At 34.0% G+C, this 19600-nt stretch overlaps 1 protein-coding gene across 1 annotated transcript; it reads right to left on the reverse strand.

The window, feature by feature from the left end:
- Nucleotides 1-2705: 2705 nt before the first annotated feature.
- On the reverse strand, nucleotides 2706-4522 carry LOC115229141. The gene is made up of 3 exons (XM_029799550.2): nucleotides 4452-4522; nucleotides 3612-4393; nucleotides 2706-2848 (listed from the first exon to the last, which is right to left on the reverse strand). The coding sequence occupies exons 2-3, from the start codon at nucleotides 4117-4119 to the stop codon at nucleotides 2706-2708; spliced, it is 651 nt and encodes a 216-aa protein (XP_029655410.1). The 5' UTR covers nucleotides 4120-4393; nucleotides 4452-4522.
- Nucleotides 4523-19600: the final 15078 nt, after the last annotated feature.

A 19600-nucleotide genomic window follows, 5' to 3' on the forward strand; every position in this document is an offset into this window, starting at 1 on the left:
TGCATTGGCCAAGGAGTGTCTGGTCTCCCTCAGCCTACTGCGGAGACTCCGATTGGCATTCCTGAGTGAGTCCTCCCCCTCTTCGCAGGCCAGAACGGACGATTGGTAGTGGACAATCTGACTCTCCAAACTGGCCACCTTCCAATTTAGTCACACCGCCTCCACCCGGGTCTTCAAAGACGACATTTCCTGCATTTTCAAGGACTGTTCATTCTCCAGGCACTTCAGTCTCCGAGTGGTCTCCACTCTCACTAAACAAACTCATTTTGGACACTTTCCGAGTTCTGAAGGGAAGGCTGCCTCTCCCCACACGCCTCCTCTTCACTCTCCACGTTTTCCGACTCCAATAACTATATATATATTTTGAATATTACAGTTTTGGTGAGTTCTTCCCGCTCGGTCAGCAAACAGGCAAGTTTATCCTCTACGTCCAATTAGTCCAAAATATACCGAAATCCCCCGATTGTTTATATTCCTCTAATTTGGCCTTGAGACTATCAGACAGGACAGCCACTGAGTGTATGTCCTCACTCTGTCCTTCATTTTCAACAATGTTTAATAAATTACTTGTCTATATTATATATATTATTATTTATTAATTTAATTAATTATTATAATAAAATACTTGAATAATAGTATCTCGTTGTTCTAACAGTCGTTTGGTGTGTGTCACTCTTTTGGACAAGTTCAAAGTGGCTTCCTTCAACTGACTCAACTCCTTAGGATAAATCAGGATAGCCAACATCAGTTTTTTGTTGAATGACTGATTTCTTCTGAATAAGAGTGTCCTGCAGTTCATAAATATACAATTGCTGGTCGTCCAGATGTGCCTGTAAGACTGCTCTTTCCTCGTTATTCGTGTCAATATGTTATTCGCTTCCCTTAGCCTGTCTTGTGAGTAATTGGCCTGCAATGTTTGTTGGGTGTACTTCTCTGGTGATGGAGGGGGACTGTCCGTCCTCTGAGTTGGGGTTGTCGTCGGTTGTGTCTGTCAGTAAGGATTGCCTCTGGTCGAGATCTGCCTTTAGGAGAGTTCTGGCTTCTGTCACGATGGCTCTTTCGTTATTAATTTGTTGTTCAGCCTGGATTGATGTGTGTGATATACCTCCTCGTTTATTTTTATGAATGAGTTGACCAGTGACTCCTTATTCATGGATTACCCACAACGAACTAATCCGTTTATTTATATTTATTTAAATTAATATTAGTTAGTAATTTTATTAGAAATAATATTTTTGACAATTTGTCCTCCTTTAGAAATAACTAAGAATATAAGGGAGAATAACCCTTATCGGAGACACCCCCCACATAGTCCGAGCCGGAATGGACAAGCCGGTCAATGTACTCCTCATTCTGCAAGAAGTAAGGGCGGACAATGGCATGGTAGATCATGACACTCCCATTGTGGCGGGAAGGGAGGTAGCACACAATCAGAATGGCAGCCTACCCTCTCAACACCCCCCACCTTGAACACCCAATAGAGGGGTACCCACGACAGAATGATATCCGCGAATGTCTCAGTGACGGAGAGGAGTGCGTAGACCACCCAGTAAATGAGCCACACGACGTCGTCCTCCTTGTGGGGGGACTCGATGGCCTTAATACTGGCAATGAGGGGGGGACACAACGAGGCGTAGGTGGGGTAGCCCATTCCGATGAGAGTGCTCACCAACTGCCCTCCAATCCCCATCCCCACCAGCACGAACAGCACCCCCGACACCCCCAACCACATGTACGACATGTTCCCTGTGTTCTGTATGTATCCTGTTATCTCTCTTATTTTCTTCTCGATCGTTGTGTTGTTCTTTTTCCTCATTTACGAATGTTTGATTGTACTTAATTTATACTTGTGATGACGTCCCACACGTACGCTGTGTGATGATGATAGTTATCCACGTGGGACATCCCTCTGAGCTTTATGACATTAAGTAATCTAAAATTAGTACGTTTTATTCCGAAAAACTCAAAAATTAGTGCATTAGAATTAATATGTTAGACAAATGTGACCTTGGATCTTCCTCTCACATTTCTAAAAGATGTGAGCGTGTTATTACAATTTTAGGCTATCCAATCCACTGAATGTATTCTTACTGAATTTACCGATTGAAGATTTTTTGATATCTCTATTTGTGAATTAAACATGAAAACATTTGTTTGAGATTTGATAAAGTCGACAGTGAAAGTTCACTCAAAACACCAATTTTAGAATTTGTAAACATACTAATAATATAAATTAATAAAAATACATTCTTTCAATATGAGAACAAGAACTAGCAAAATAATTGTCGTCAACATTTGAAATCTTTGCATAGCCGATGAGTCTACATACTCAATAGTGTTGTACATTGATTTAACACTGCGAGGACAGTTTATTTGAAAACCCGACTCGTCAACCAAGTCGTAGCAGTACATCACTGCACCGTCTGGTCCACAGCTGTTTTTCTGCTTTGTTTCCCATATGTGAAATATTGCTCCGAGTAACAAACAAATATACATTTCATATTGCATTAAAACGCTCGCTTTATATTTACTGAGATACAGGTGGACTGCTTATTAGTTCCAGATGTAGTTTTGAACATATTGCAATTAATGATGAATCACAACATTTTGTGTTAAATGTGTTCTAATATAGGGTTTATCGATCTATTTCGGATTTGTTGCAACAAAATCAGAAAAGTTAGAAACAACATTTATTGAAATAAATTTTATTCATTAATCTCTTTCGACAGACAAATATAACCGAGCATTTGTCTAGAACAAGAATCACAATGTTCTCGAGTTATTTCAGCAATTTTTTCGGAAATTAAGTTATTTAATTGCGTTTTATTTTGAGCTTCAGTTCTTATAACTAAATTTTTCCAAACAGAGAAAATATTTTCGATGGGATTGAGGAAGGGCGAATAAGGTGGAAGAAAAAAACAAATTAGAACTGATAAATTCCCTTCAATGTTTTCGTCCGCAAGCTCGGGGCCAAAATCTCCATGCGCACTGCCGATCCTCGGGAGTTGGACTGGCTTGTTCAGCGGTTCTCGATCGCCGTTATCCGGGGAAAAGTTTGGCGATCTGTCAGGGTGCTGGCCTTCCCTTCGATTAATCCTTTAACACTTTTGCAAAATATTTTGTTTTTGCATGTTTTTCACTTTACACGATTTTCTGATTTTGATTAAAATATATGAAATTAATGATGAATCACATTTCGTGTTGATGTGTTCTAATAATATTCACAAATAAACATTGATTTTAATAAGCTTACTTTCATATAATGCCAAATTAATAGCTTTATCAATAACTAAATTGTTCTAAACAATACACAATGTCCCTTCTTTATATAGTGATGGCCAATTCAGCCTCATTTCCCATACATTAAATTTATTAGCTTGTTTAATTAATCGATTTAACATAAATGAAACAAATGAGAATATCAAATCCCATTAGTATTGGTTAGTCTCAGTCTCTCCGATGGATGTGCCTTGACATGTCGATCTAGTGTATAGCAACCGCGTTCACTGCCAGTAAATTTGTGGGCTACGAACAACGACAGAAGAATTATCATCAAAAATACAATCACAGGCCCGCATATGTACACTGCAATACAAACAAACACAACTAACCTGCTTTTATCCCACGTTCTCCATCATACAAATATTTATTGTAAAATGAATCAAATACACCCTTCTCATATTCACTACTCACTTGTTTGTTCTTACTAGTCAATTCTCTATCCACACTCGGACTTGCCGTTGCATCTGAATTTTTGCCCATCTTTGCAATCAAATCAGGCGTTTCATTCACCGCAGGTGGACTTGCCGTTGCTCCAGAATTCACGCCCGTCTTTGCAATCAAATCAGGCGTTTTATTCGCCGCAGCTGGATTTGCCGTTGGATCTGAATTCTCACTCGTCTTTGCAATCAAATCAGGCGATTCATTTGGCACAGTCGGACTTGCCGTTGCATCAGAATTCTCTCCAGTATTTATTAACGACTCAGACGTATCATTCGCCCCAGTCTGGGTTGCCAGTACTTCCGAATTTCTGCCTGCGTTAGTAGTAGAGCCAATTTTATGTGTGGAGACTGCCTGTGAATGACCTGGCTGTATTGTATGGACATATTTATCGTCCATTAAAGATCGTGTTTGGTCTGGCTGAGGACTATCGGTTGTTGTCACAGAAACAGTGTTGTTGGAGGACAGAGTGGTCTGTCTCAACTGTTGGTTAAGTTGTACACAATATTGTTGGGTGAGCGCATTGGTGTAGTTGAATATGACTTGCCCGGTGAGCACATCATTGCAACTGCACCGATCGGAGAATATTTCGCATTGGAGGGGCTTGAACAGTCCGTTTGGCTGGCAGAGTATTTCCCACAACTGTAAAATGTCATCGACTTGATATTCCAGTCTAAACGTCAATAATATCAATTTATATCGCAGACTAATTAAGCAACAGCAACACTTACAATTTACGAGTGCATGGCCCATCCACCACTGAAATCTCGTTTTTTGAAGCAAATTCGTCCACGCCAAATATATGACTCTACAAATAAATGTTTTTAAAATATTGCTGGTTTTGTGTTTAGCTTAAAGGACGGGACTTATTTTGTCTAAGTATTAATAATTTTGTGCATAAATTTTGGTGAAAAATACCGGAAAGAAGACAAAAAAAAGACACAACAACAAATACATTTGAAGAAAACATAAACTAATTTTATTATCAACATTAATAAAAATAATTCCAAATATAAAAACACGAATAATAATTTTCATTAAAAAAGTGTCATATAAATGTTACTCTTATATCTCACTTGGAGACCAACAGACCTCAAGCAATCCCTCACCCTAGTACCCCTGTGACGTATGACAGGAGCACTCCAGTAGCAACCACGTGAGGGATTAGTGACAAAGCCCACTAATGGCTAAACAAACATCACCAATATAAAACGTGGGGAATCCTGGTCTGCCAATGAATTGTGTGGTGTGCCACAAACAGGAGGTCCCCTCCCAAAATTGTGAGTGGCAGGAGATTGTAGACGTGGGACTGTGCCACACGTATTGTCTGAAGTGCAGTGTGTGCAGGGAGGATCTGAGCGAGGGGGAGACGTGTCTCGTCAGGAGTGGGCGCATATTCTGTCCTGCTGACTACTGCAAGTACTCTCTCACGATGACCAGGCTATATCGACACCAGTGCACTCTCTGTGGGCAGTGGCTGCAGAATGGACAATTCTATGTCCACTTGGAGGGACAAATCTGTCATTTCGAGTGCCCACGGAAGTCTGGAGAACAAACAGACAAATCGGACGACTTGAGGAAATTGAGGGGCAATAAAAAACATCGACTGAGGACGACGATCACTGAGTGGCAGAGGAAGGAATTGAACAAATATTTTTTGTACAATCCTCGACCAGATCGTGGGGAGAAGACAGCTTTGGCCACATGTCTTGAATTGTCCTGCAAAGTGATTGGCATTTGGTTTCAGAATAAAAGATGTGAATCAAAAAAACAGTCTTTTTGATTACATTTTGTTTATTTTTATAATCCAAATAATCAGTCCAACTAAACAAACTGACTCTATCCTTGTCTAGACTACCTCAACCAGTGCTCTCTTTCAGAAAGTCTTCATGGAAAGTCACATGGAAGCTTTTTTCAGGCTCTCTTACCTGTCTGATACAAACAGTCAAGGATAGTTGAGGAGTCCTCGTGGTATACAAAAGAATAATATCTTCCATTAATAAAAATATTATTTTTTAATTATTTTTTAACGGATAACCTCATTTAGTAGTAGTTGTAGCGTGGTGTTCTTGTTGCCTTTATACGTGGCAATTTTTTGTTGTTGTTTTCTTGTAACATATTTCTATTTGTTTTATTATATTTTCTTATTTGATATTCCTTCGATTTTTCAAGTTTTGTAATTCAATTTACTGATTTTAAATAACGGCGTGATTTCTTTAAAATCCCGTTATTTTAAATTTATTAATCTTGTATAACTACAAAACTTCTATTTACCGATGGAAGTGTTGTTTATTTTTACTTACATCGAAGCGACCCTAAATTTTTTTAATTTATATTGATATGTATTATTTCATATTATTTAAAACTACCTCTACGCGATTATTCGACAAAATATTTATTATTTCAGCTGCTGGCTAGCATTGTGATTCGAATTTATCCAGTCGCAACGATGGATTAGTTCCAAAATCTTTAATTCGAATTTATTTAATAATTTTTTTATTTCTTACTTTATCGCCGACATTATAATCATGCTTACTATTATGAGCATTTATTTTCCTGTTTATAGCTTTGTAATAATTAGAAGTTTCACAAATGGGTTTCCTTATAAATTTGAATTTTTTTGGATCCAGATAGGAACATTCTGACTCGGAATTATCTACGTATATATTTTAAATTGGACTACGCAAATTTTCTACGCTCTCTGGAGTTGAACAATCAAATTAATCTTTCATTTGCTTTGAAATAGCACAATCATTTGAATCATCAAAAACATAATTACATACCGCTCAATGTTTCGGACCACCCTATTTTTCTCAATTTCCAAGTCAATCCTAAATTATTTTTATACGGTTCCTTAGAGAAACTATTAGATAAGCTTAAACACATTTATTCATTTAAAAACTTGGACAGATATTCATGTTGGCGCATTTTAAATTATCGATTTTATACTCGATCATATGTTCCGGACCAGTTTAAAAAAAACCGAAATTTATTAAACTTATAAAAGTAATAATTAATATTTCCTCCGTTGTTCGTTATAACAGCATTTATTCGCTCTGGAAGTGAATTGTATAATTTTTCAATGTACGAATTATCAATCTCGTACCAATTTTTTTGGTCAAATTCCAGAGCTCTGGAAGATCTTTTGGTTCCAGATCATAAAGTTTTTTGTTTTAGTACCGACCACATATTTTCAATAATACAGTTCGGGTGACTGGCTCGGCCAAGTTTCTAAGATTTTTATTTGTTTCCTTGAAAAAATTCATTGTCGACATGGACCGATGGAAGGAGCGGTCTTGCTGGAGATTACATGGTCTCATCATAAAAATTTTGAGTCCAACATTATAATTCTCTGATACTCTGCGGAATCAACATTTTTAATGCTCAGACAATGTTTCTCCATCCATTTGCGCAATAGCTCCCCAACCATAATGCTAGGAGAAAATTTTCGTGTTTTTAAACAATATTTTGAGTCAAATCTAGAGTTTGGTGGCCTTCTAACATAATTTTTTGTGTTTGAATGCAAATTTATTTGCATTCATCACTAAAATAATTTTAACCCCATCATGTTGGCTCCAAGTTAATTCTCAATGCACAATTTTTCTAGCCTTTTATGGCATATGGAAACTTGGTTTTGGCATTGCTTTCGCCATTCAAATAATTTCTTTGTAGGCATCTTTTAATTGTATTTGTGCTTACAATAGAATTTATTTCATATCAAATTTAATTTGATTTGCCGTTTTTGGGGTCTGCTTTCGAAATTCTCACTATTTGCGTTCAGATCTTGGGGATAACAATCTGGTCGACCAGATTTTGGGTCTGTCGGATATAGTCCAACGTATGAATATCTGGAAATTGTTCTTTGAACAGCAGTTTTTTGGATATTTTTAATTTTTCGGCAATTTCTCTTTGTTGAAGCTCCATCTTTAAAAAAAATGATGATGCGACCCGATCACCCGTGAAACACGCGGCATTTGATTATTTAATTAGTCTTTTGTTTTTAATTGAATCAAAAATTATTTAAAATTTAAAGAGATTTAACTGGTTCGAAACATATTGATTGCAACTGGTCCGGAACATATGATCGAGTCAAAAATCAATTATATTCAATTGGCCCAAACAAAATATTAAAGAAATTTTAGAATAGAATAAATGATTTAAGCTTATCTAATAAGTTTCTCTAAAGAACCGTATAAATATTTAGGATTGACTTGGAAATTGAGAAAAAAGGTGGTCCGAAACATTTGAGCGTACTGTATATATAATAACCATCAATTATTGGATTTATTTTTTTAATTCCCCTATATTTTTCAAAGGGGCTCTCATTAGAAAATAAATCTACAGAGATGTTATAACTGTACACACATTTTTTTAATTCCACTATCCACTTTTTCTCGCTGTTATCAAGGATTTTTGATAACTTTCTTGTTAAAGTTTGGTTGAATCTCTCTACAATTCCCTGTGTCCGTGGATTGTTAGGTCTTCCGTGAATTTGTTTGATTTTAAAATCAAAACAAAATTTTTTTATTTCCTGATTCTTAAACTCAGACCCATTATCTGACTGAGGAATTTGACATGGGCCGTTTAAATAAATAATGATTTTAAATTTTCCGATACTTCTTTGCCTGACTTATTATAAAGAGGCATTGCGAAGGCAAATCTATAAAGATTGTTTTAACTAACCAACCTGCTATAGACATCAATGACCGTTAAAATCCATTTAAAATCATGATTTCAGTCGAAAATTTTTTCAAGTCTATAAGATATATCTGAAATCGTTGTGCCTCGAAAAATTTTCTGGCTCACTTTCGGTAAAATTTAAAAAAATAAAAAACTTTTATACTCATGAATGACGGTGTCAAGCACATTCATCAGTTTTGGTCAGTTTATGGTCTCAAAGTCTCCAAAGAGTTCTATTTTCAGCACGTTCGTTGCGTTTTTGAATTTTTTGTGCGTTGCGCAGCACTATAGCGAGGGGGAGGAGGCTTTCTTACGGACTCTTAATGGGAGAAAACCGAGACCGGAAGAGGCGAAACAAAACAACTTCAGCCAATCGGAATGGCCATCGGATACTAAAGCATTATCAATTGCGGTGGACAAGGAGGAGGCTGCTAAGATACGCGCAGCTTTTGGGATTCTGGATGGGATTTGCCGGAGACGGCGGAAGAGCTTGATTGATTTGAGAACTTCCTCGGCAGACGGGGGTGTTGCGAATGGCACTTTTTCGGGGATTTCTTGCGGGCTGGCAAGTGCGGCAGGAAGGACAGTTCCAGATTAAAAGAGAGGCAAAAACGCGCCTGGAAAGATGCACACAAGAAAGGTGGAAGAATCTGTCACAGCTAGAACAGACTCTCCCCTTCTTGCGGTTGTTACTAACTTTGTCTTGCCTTCTTCGCGTTTTCAATGTATTTTTTTGGTCAAATGCTTTTTTACACAAAGTTTTGCAATAACGGTCTTTTGATTGCTGTCAGTTTCTGTTCCTTGGTACGAACGTGCATGATTTAGCAGGTTTTTTAGACTTTCGGCAGATATTGTAGTTGATTTGATTATATAACTTTACGGTCTCCCTGCCAGAGTTTGTTCTTTGTCCGTCCGACGCCGTTTTTGGTAAGCTGAATGCGTGAAGGTTGTGCTGCATAGGAAAATCAAGTTCTTCTTTATCAAGATTCCGCTTGATCCGATAGACAAAATTATTTGATTTTGAAATATTCATCTTTTTAAACTTTGATTAATATTATCATGCTTAAGGTCATATTCAGTATATTTAAGATTATTTGGCCACGTTGATACCACAGTTTTTGTGCTAACCTGAAACGAGGAGACAGTGAGCTAGTTTGATGGTATTCTTTATGTAGACGAGTCATCAGAAGAAATTAAACTAATTTAAACAATGGGAATTCGTGTTACTGTATTCAGTCACGCTCGACAATCCATGTAGAGTATTTGTTAAACTACCGTCATTATTTGATGTTTAACAAAAGATGATTATTCGTTAAAAATGGCCTCTATAGATAATATACGACATATTTAATGGAAATTCCTTGTTGTCATCAAATGTGGTTTATTGACTAGAAGACATGCACAGCAGTTCTGGTTTCACCATATTGTATCTCTGAAACATTCTTTGTCAATAAAATTTGAGGTAACAATAAATAACACATTTTTGTACTTCTTTAAGAACTGGTCATAGGGTAAAAAAATAATTACAGTTCTTAGTTAAACAAGAAAAATCATGATACAGTCGGACCTCGTTATGAGCCAGATCTCGGGTATGATCCATACTCGCTTTATGATACAAACTCTATTTTTGAGCCACGTTTTTTGAAACTGCTTTTTTCCTAAGGGGTTTGTAAAAATCAATTAAAAATAGACCTCGTTATGAGCCATCTAAAAATTGCTATAAACTAAATATTTTGTAATATAATTATTTTATATATTTTATTGTTTATTTGAAAGAATTTTTTCCTTGTCACGTTGTTATCTTTGTTGAAGTATTTTCCACTGTTCTATGATTTCTAGATGCCTAAAATGAAAATTGATCACGAAAAAAAACTCGAAATAGCCCAATATATTAAACGGAACCAGCTTTTAGAGCGCAGAATTGCGGAAATTTTCAAAGTTAGCAGGGCTACAATTTCACGTATAAAAAAAGATTTCCCTTTTATGGTAAAGAAAATGTATTTAATTGCGACGAAACTGCACTTTATTTCAAAAATACACCAACTAAGTCATTTGTACAATGTGGTGAAAATTCGTTTGGTTTTAAGCAGCACAAGGAAAGGGTTAGCCTGCTTCTATGCTGCAGTTATCTTGGAGAGAAACTGGAGCCTTTAATTATCGGCAAATATCGAAACTCTCGGTGCTTAAAACAATTCTATATTGATGTTTTTAACGTCATGTACTCTTCTTCTAAAAATTCGTGGATGACAACTGAAATTTTTAAAAGCTGAGTTTTTAAATTAAATACCAGAATGCTTTCTGAAAACCGAAAAATATTAATGTTGTTGGATAATGCTAGTTCTCATAGACTATCCGATTATTCAAACATTGAATTTTTATATTTACCTAAAAACACTACATCGTTAGTTCAGTCATTGGATATGGGCATAATTAAAGCACTGAAGACAAATTACAGTAATTTGCTTATCGAATTCGTATGCATTTGTGAAAATAGAAGCAATTTTTTGGAAGCAATCAAAAGTCTCAATTTACGGAATGTGATGCAACTAATTTCTGAAGCCTGGGCCAATGTAACTTCAAATCAAATTCAAAATTGTTGGAAAAAAATTTTTGAGTGTAGATGGGAGGAAACAATAAATATCAATTCGAAGATTCATACGGACGTGACAGAAATGGTGAACGAAGTCTTTGTCGAAGAATTGCTTGAAAGCGAAATAAATTTTTATAATGGGCCTAAATCAACAGACATCATAGATCCACTGACTCTTATTAATAATATGGAGGAAAATATATGCAAACTTTCTCCAGAATTATTAAATGATTTCTACGCCCTAAGGAAAAAAATACTGATTAATTTACGGGATAAAAATCGTTTTGGAGAAAAGATTACGCATTATTTCAAAAAAGTATAACTTATGAACTGTTTCTATCTGTTTCTTGTGAACTATTTTTTACTTAAAGTACTGTTAATTAGGATTATTAGCGAACCTCGGTTTATGATACAACCTCGGTTTATGAGCCACCAAGTGGCTCAAACCGAGGTCCGACTGTAGTCTGAAATTCTTGTTTTTGTAATAACTAGGGCGATTTTTTTAACCTAAAAAATTTAACCTAAAAAAATTAAGAGTAACGAATACCCGGCAGGAGATATGTGTGGATTGGTAATTACTAATAACTCAAAATTGTGTAATTTGCTTGGGCTCTTGATCCTTGGCATTGATGATACTTTGATCTAAAATCCGAAAGCAGGAAACCGCACCCAAAAAAAAGTGGCAAAGAAACTAATCGAAAAGTTGTCTTTCTATGAGATGTATAAGACGATAGAACTATCAGATATCATAAAAAATGCGGTTCACTCACTTAAAAGAACAGAGCATACATCAATGGAAAAACGTAAAGTAAAACGAAGCGCGTTTTTATGACCTCGTTGTATGAATTCAAATGCATTGAATTTGGAAAAGCAATAAACCCAAATGATTTGAACCCGGATGACCTGTTGATTGATTTATCTCAAAAGGAAAAAGAGCTTAAAGGTGAATGTAGGCTCTTTGCACTGATGAGCTACAAATCGAGACTTTTCCCTGTAATAACTAAAATTCTGATAAGAAAATTTATATTATCAATATTTAAACATATTACAATGACGAAAGACATTGTAGGCCATGCTTGTTGAACATAAACATGGAGTGGAAATTGAAAAACATGAGCAACAAGTTTCGAGAGCCACCAACCACCTCCTAAAATTGGCTAGAGAAACAACAGATCCACCAGATTTGCCGGAAGATGTGTCTCATGTGTCATATGAAGTGTTAGAGAAAGAGAATACGCAGATCCAGTGCAACGGTCCAAAAAGGAGGAGAATTATACAGATTAGTTAGTTATTAGTAACTAAAGACGTTAATTTATAATAAGGCTTCATTGGGTACTGTGACTAAGCAATGTCCATGAGAAAATGAGAAGAGCTGTTCCTGGTCATCCATACAAGAAGTCATCCATTTGGATTACGAAAAATGGAATAATTACCAGAGGCAAAAATGTCCAGCTGTCATGGAATGTGGTTTATTGATGTAACGAAACGACAATTCAATAAAAAAATCTCATCCTGTTAAATCAATGTCGTAACAATATAGACGTAGGGCAGGATTTTCTTAACTGCTTTCAACGATTAACAGTTGATTGTCTTTCGTTCAAGATATATGACAGTAATTTCAAGTGCGGCCCCCAGGATTTAATTTGCTTTTTTTCAATAGTAAGATGGTTAAGCCGTAGCTCTTGTCTCAAAAGGTTAATTTACTTCAACTAGTAAAATTAAACTTAATTTTGATTATTTAGTTAATAAATAATTGATAAAAATTATTTGCGGGCCCTGAATAAAAAGCTTGAGAATCACTGATATATATATTTCCACCGGTATAAAAATGACAATAATCAGACAAAATTTAAGAATTCGAATACAACTAAAATAACCGAATTTGGAAATTATATCAAAACAAATAAAAAAATAGATAGTGGATGGTTCTCGCTGACAAAATAAGAGAAGACTCATTGGGTTGTCACATAATTAGGTCAACTGTACCGCATTCTTTCGAATACTGATTCCTGGAAAAATCACATTAATTAATTTCTGGCAACAGCCGAAACCTTCTATGTGAGTTTAAACATTTACAAAACAAAATTAATGAATAATGGCCAGTTGTCATGGAATGTGGTGTATTGACCAGAAAAACGACAAATCAATGAAAATACCAAGTACTATCACAATAGGGACCATAAACCACATTTTCTGACCTCTTTAAGAACTGGTCATTATTTTATAATAATTTTGTCGGATATGTGAGGTGTGTATATGAATGTCGTAGGTGTTAAAAAGGAACATAAAATCAGAAAAATGTAAAAATTTCAATATGACTAAAATAAAAATGATTTGAAAGGAATAAAATCGAAATAAATATTAAACGATGAAATTTCAAATAATGTAATCATTAAATGAAAAGTCATGAAAAATTATTCCTCCAAAATATATAAAAAATAAAATGACAAAAGACAAGGAATGTGGTACAACAAACCTGATCTAACAGACGTATGAGAATGTTTTAATTAATTAGGTTTTCCAATTAAAATAAGGATAAATAAAAAAAACATTAATAAAGTATTAAAATCATACAGAGCTAATGTGTGATAGTAAATATTTTTGAAAGAAGAAAAACTGATATGTAAGTTTTGAGACATGAAAATCGACAACTATAACTGTAGGGTTATCTAATAGCCTAAGAAAATAAAAACTAAAAGAATCTACAAAGAGATTTTAACATGACTGCAGACATTTCTTCAGTGGCGAAAAAGTATGTTCCAGTTTTTTTAAGTACAAAATGTTCGAAGAATACGCCAAAATGTGGGCTGCGTCAATAAAGACGTATCCTCAAATAACAAAATTAGGAGAACCTTGTTCCGTTGAGTGAAGTCCGATTTCACTTGATAAATTTCCAAATTAGGGAATGCTTCAATTCTATTTCCGTTTCTCTAAAATTCCAGGTGATTTTTAAACTTTAACAACGACTTTCCGACTGTTGTTCATCAATGGATTATTCAGCAATTCAGACTTTGAGATTACTTTTCATTTATATCTTACAGTTTCACTTTTTATCAAGTTTGAACCAATTTTTGGTTTGGAGAAATTTTAAAATTTATCTTTTTACCGTCGAACATTATCTTGACCGGTTCGAATCCGTTTCATCCAACCAACGGCGCCAAAAACGCATAAAGAAAAAAATACTTATCTTTCGGAAAATTATTCAGTTCTATGTTAGTCAAGACGTCCGCAATGGACGGGAAAAACAAAAAATTTTATTTGTAAGATCTGTGACAGTCGTTTTTGTTGCTAAAAAGGCCTACCTCGGCTTTTCCTGTCATTTCTGATTGTTTTTCTGCTAAAGACGTAGTTCAAAATAGAAAAAAACAACATAAACAAGTTTGATCAAATTAGCTGGACAAGTATAATTTAAGAACTAATCAAACATATGTTGATTTATGAACCTAATATATTAAAAATCATTTTACTTAATTTGAGCTTTATTTTATCACCAAATATTTTAATTTTGATGGTCGCACATATTTTAAAATTACAATGATGCAATTGATGATATATAAGTCAGTTTTTTTACTATTTTAATATAATGAAAAAAATAGAGTCAATACATATTAGGAAATTAAAATCCGTCAGTGGCCGCAATTCGAATAACAAACGAGTTACCTTGCAAGATTGCTATAGATACCCTCAGCTGGTTTCCAGTGTTCATTATTTTTTTCCGATGAGCTTTCAGGTGACTAAAAGAATCCTCTTCTCCGGCCCAATCACGCCGCTCGTTTATAAGTCAGTTGTTTGATAAAATATAAAATGAGAAATGTTAACCATATCACGGTAGAACTTAAATTTGATCAAAAAAAGACGATGAAAGCAAATCTCTCAACATTAGCAGTCGACGTTTATATTTAGTTAAACTTCGAGCTGAATTGTGGCAGAATTAGATAATTTTTAAGGCATGCAAGTTAATTATTGTTTTATTATTGAAACATATAAAGTTGGATCCAAAAAAAGTTTTGTAGGGAAAAGATCCCCTTCAGCTTTGAGTGTGATTACTGACAAATATATAAAGTTTAGCCATAGGACAGAAAAACCAAAGCAAATATCAAGTCGTTCATAAGCATGCAAGTAAAGAAAACATGAATGTTCTACGCCTTCTTGAAGAGAGAAGACAATTACTCATTGTGATTTATTACAATTAATCTAAATGGGCGTTATTTAAAGAGTCAAATCTAAAAAATCAATTATTTTTTAACAGAGAAATATCAATTACAAATGCAATGTGGAAATGAGCTTAATTAAGTACCGGAATGAATATTATTATTAGAATAAAGAATGTTAATATTTTTTTATTTCCTCATGCCTTAACATATGGCATTGTCCGAATCGTATGGGAAACACTCATTGCATGCTTGGATAAGTAATATTCATACCTGTTGCTCCCACAGTGGTCACCGTGAATGTTCCGTACGTCAGATTCAACTGGAAATTATTACTAGGTTATGAAATAGATATGGACTTACTGTAGAATTAATTCAGAATAATTGCCTGTAAGTATTCTAAGCTTATACATCGAAATGAATACGATGTTGGTTGGGATTCACCTATTTGGAAGCAGATTATAGAGCTTTCAAAAGAAATTTTGTATTTAATGCTAATAAAAGGAAGGTACGTTTTGTATTTCGGCAAAGAACTAGAATTTTGTTATTCTTAAAAATACAGATATGACAAACTCGAACACGTCGAGAATGCCGAACGACTGAAATACTGCAATTCCCAGCAATTCAAAGAAATCTATAGTTGAAATATTGAATTAAGTCATTACTAGGGCAATTTTTTCAGGCACTTAAAATTTATTTTTAGGACCTTAAAAATAGGCATTTTAGGACTTTATTTTAATTTTTAGACTTTATTCTACATTTTTAGGCACATTTTAATAGGTATTAAATCAAAAATCGTAAAAAATTATTTGTTTATAGTATTAAAAAATTTTTGACATTTCCGCATTGAAACCCTATCTTTAGTATTAATTTTTTAAGCAAAAAATGCTCTTTCAACGGTGATGATGTACCTGAAATTTTCTTATTTTCCATATTCTTCAGGAAGATATTACTTTCTCCATTTCTATAATTGATTCTATGTCATTTTTGTGTATCTTTTTTGTATGTATTCATTTATTTCTGCATTATCAGACGAAATTTTAACAAACAAAGATCTGAATGTGCATCATTTATTGTATAACTTGTGGATTCCATTTTTTTCATATTTGATTAAGTATCTGATAATTTTCATTTATTTCCATTAGACTTTTTCTTAAGGTTGGCGATCAATTGCTTGTTTTACTTTTTTAACTAATATTCCGTCGTCTTTGAAATTCTCCACAATTTCAGCATTGAACAAAATTATTTGCATAATAGTATGCGCTTGGCAGCCAACTACCCCTCTATTTATGATCGTCGGGCGGATAACCTTGTAGAACATTTTTTTCTAGTTTTGTTTTTCACTATTGATGTCTTTATAGTCGCAATAAGATTATCACGTCCGAATAATACGCCTTTACTCTGAGACAGCATTAGTAACAAATGTGCAAACACATGTTACATGGAACATCCTAGGATAAGCATTTTCAATGTTTTTCCGGCTAAAAATATTCAACAAACTACCCAAAATCATATACGGGGCTGCATCAGAAAGAAAAAGAAGAAATTATTGCGTATAATCTCGAATTTTTTAATCTCTTCATCGATAATCTGAAGAATTGTGTTAGCAGTTACAGATTCATATAAAGGTTCACACGAAATTAAATAGGTCTTCTCTGGTAAGCGATATTCCCATGAGAACAACTACAAACTTCTGTCATTTACTGTCACCTCGTCAACAACCATAAAACTTTTGAGATCTAAAAATTAATCATTGTTACCTTAGATCACTTTTATACTTGGATAATTTTGTTCACTGATTGCAGGATACAATTGCGACAGGCTGACTGGGAAGGAAGCGAAATATTCATTTTCAAACAATCCCTTTAAGTGGATTATTGAGCTTATGAAGAGAATGTTTGCTCAGAAACTTTGGCACTTCATCGGCATACTCTGAAAGTCTTCCGTTCGGTTTGACCGTTGATAGGATCTAAGGATTGTTGGAATCCTTCATTGTTATCTAAAAAAATAATTTTAAATTACTCAAAGCTTTAGATGTTTTGTAGATTGTCTATGCTGATCAATATAATATTTTTTTGATGCATTTACGTAGATCATACATATTTCATATAGGACTGCCTTTAATCACTGTGAATTCTTTACGTAGTTTTCAAGGCTTTAGAGCTTTAGACTTTATGTAAACGTACACGTGGCATTTGAACACAAAAGTATTATCGCGTGCCTAATTTGTTATTTTTAAATATTTTTTTGTAACATTTAAAAATAATTTATTTTAAAAATTTTTAAGACCTTAAAAAATTTTTAGACCTTAAAAAATTTTTTAGGACCTTAACAATTTTTAAGCATTTAAGGCATTTATAACCGTTGTAGATAAATCTATTTTAATTAATTATAGCTTAAATTAATTATTTAATAAATAGACCTTTGGTGCAAAAGGCTTTTAGGCAAAAAATTGCCCTAGTCATTACACTGCATTTAACGATTTCAGACCATAAAAAGTATCGTCCATAATATATTTCAAGGAACCAGAACATTCTCTACGCAAATGAATAAAAAATTATCGACAGTGTTTCAAGTTGTGGAAATATTCCAAAATTTGGTCTTCTAACAAATGAGACATTACTGAGTATATGAACATATATGATATTCGAATCAGTTTCAATGTTCGGAAAAATGCAATCTCCTAGCGACCTAGGTATACTTTAGAATTTTATAAACATTTGTTTTGTGTATCCCGATTCTAATTCATAGGTTTTTGACGTGATCTTAGAAACTAGCACTATGATAAAGACAAACATTTGAATTAAAATTATTCACAATTTATTAAATTATCTTGACAAATTATATCATTCATTTTATAATCAGTTAATAAAATAATTAAAAACATGTATCCAAGTATTCAAAATCATTAAATTTCAATAAAAAATTTTTACCAAAAAATTTCGAAGTAATCCACGCTAAGAAATTCACAATATAACAGAAATCTACATCTACGAAATAATTATTCCCTTATAAACATATTTAATAATAATAAACAGCACAGTTACACATTGCAGTCCTTCCAAAGACCCCTAACAAGCACATTATGCAGAAAGTTATCCTTAGACATCCTTTCGTTAAGAGGAGGCCACGGATTCCCTTACAATCGATAATCACGATAACCTTTAAGTTCTAAAATCGACAATTTGACTCCTGTTCCGGGATAACGGTGAGGGGCAGTGAGAAGATTGGTGTAGGAATCCACGTGGTCTTGGAAACGAGGTACGAGGACTCGGAATAATTTTCTGATCAAATCCTTTTCCTGGAATTTTATAGAAAAAACAAAAAGAACCAAAAGCCAGTAATTGGCTTATTTCATGGTTTCAGCATGTCTGTCCCCGTAGAGTAATGCACGTTGAATTAACTAGTGATTTTGGATAGGGAGGGGACACGATTTCTGCATATCCTTGTGCCTCGTGGTGTTGGTCGTGCTTGTGAGTTAGAAGTATCATTCATGATATACATTAAGGAATCAGAACAGCCTCTAAACAAATGAATTGAGAATGATGACAGTCTTTCAAGTTTCGTGAAGATTCCAAAATTAGGTCTTTTAACAAATAGAACATTTTTAGTATCTCAATGTTTGTTATATTCAAATGAGTTTCATTGTTTAGAAAAATGCAATCTTCAAAGAGCTATGAACATTTTAATTGTCGGCTAACAATTCATAGATTTTTAATTAGTTTTAAACACTAGAAAAATCACTGATCATCTATGCTAAAATTATTTACAATTCATTAACTTATCTTGGTGATTATTATGTCTTTCATTTTAAAAACAGTAAATAAATAAGTAAAAATATTTTATTATTAACAGAAAGTTCAGAATATGAATGCAGATTACGAAATATGTCTACTTTCTGTAAAACATTTGACGAAAAACTAGAGTCAGCAAAGTTGTTTAAAACTAATCAAAATGAAGAAAATAGATAAACTGTCAGTAAGTGAACTACATCAAACACACTATTTACATTTCAAATATTTAAAAAAGTATTATGCCCTATTAGTTTGAATTCAATATTTCGCAAAATAAACTGTTTGTGGAAAGATTGTGTTTTCAATTAAATATTATAAATAAGGTAGCTTTACTGATTCCCTGAGAGTGTGCTGTGTCGTATGTTTGAGGGGAGTATTACCTCCACGAATATATTCTCGTAACCACGTGTCATGGTGGCTGTCTACAGTCAAAGAATGAGGGTTAATAAAGAAATAATTGAAATAAAATCATATTTGCCGAATTGTAACGTGTTGGGTCATATAACAGGCACAAGACCGACAAAGAAGCATAAATCAGTGCATTGCTAGTAATGCCACTAATGAGTCAAGAAGACCTTTCTAAGTCTGGTGATATAGGATATGTCTGATGATGTAATAAGCACATGTAATTGACAGACCAATTCACGGAAATACTCAACTAATAT

Source organism: Octopus sinensis, unplaced genomic scaffold, assembly GCF_006345805.1.
Source record: "Octopus sinensis unplaced genomic scaffold, ASM634580v1 Contig11999, whole genome shotgun sequence".
Lineage (NCBI taxonomy): Eukaryota > Metazoa > Mollusca > Cephalopoda > Octopoda > Octopodidae > Octopus > Octopus sinensis.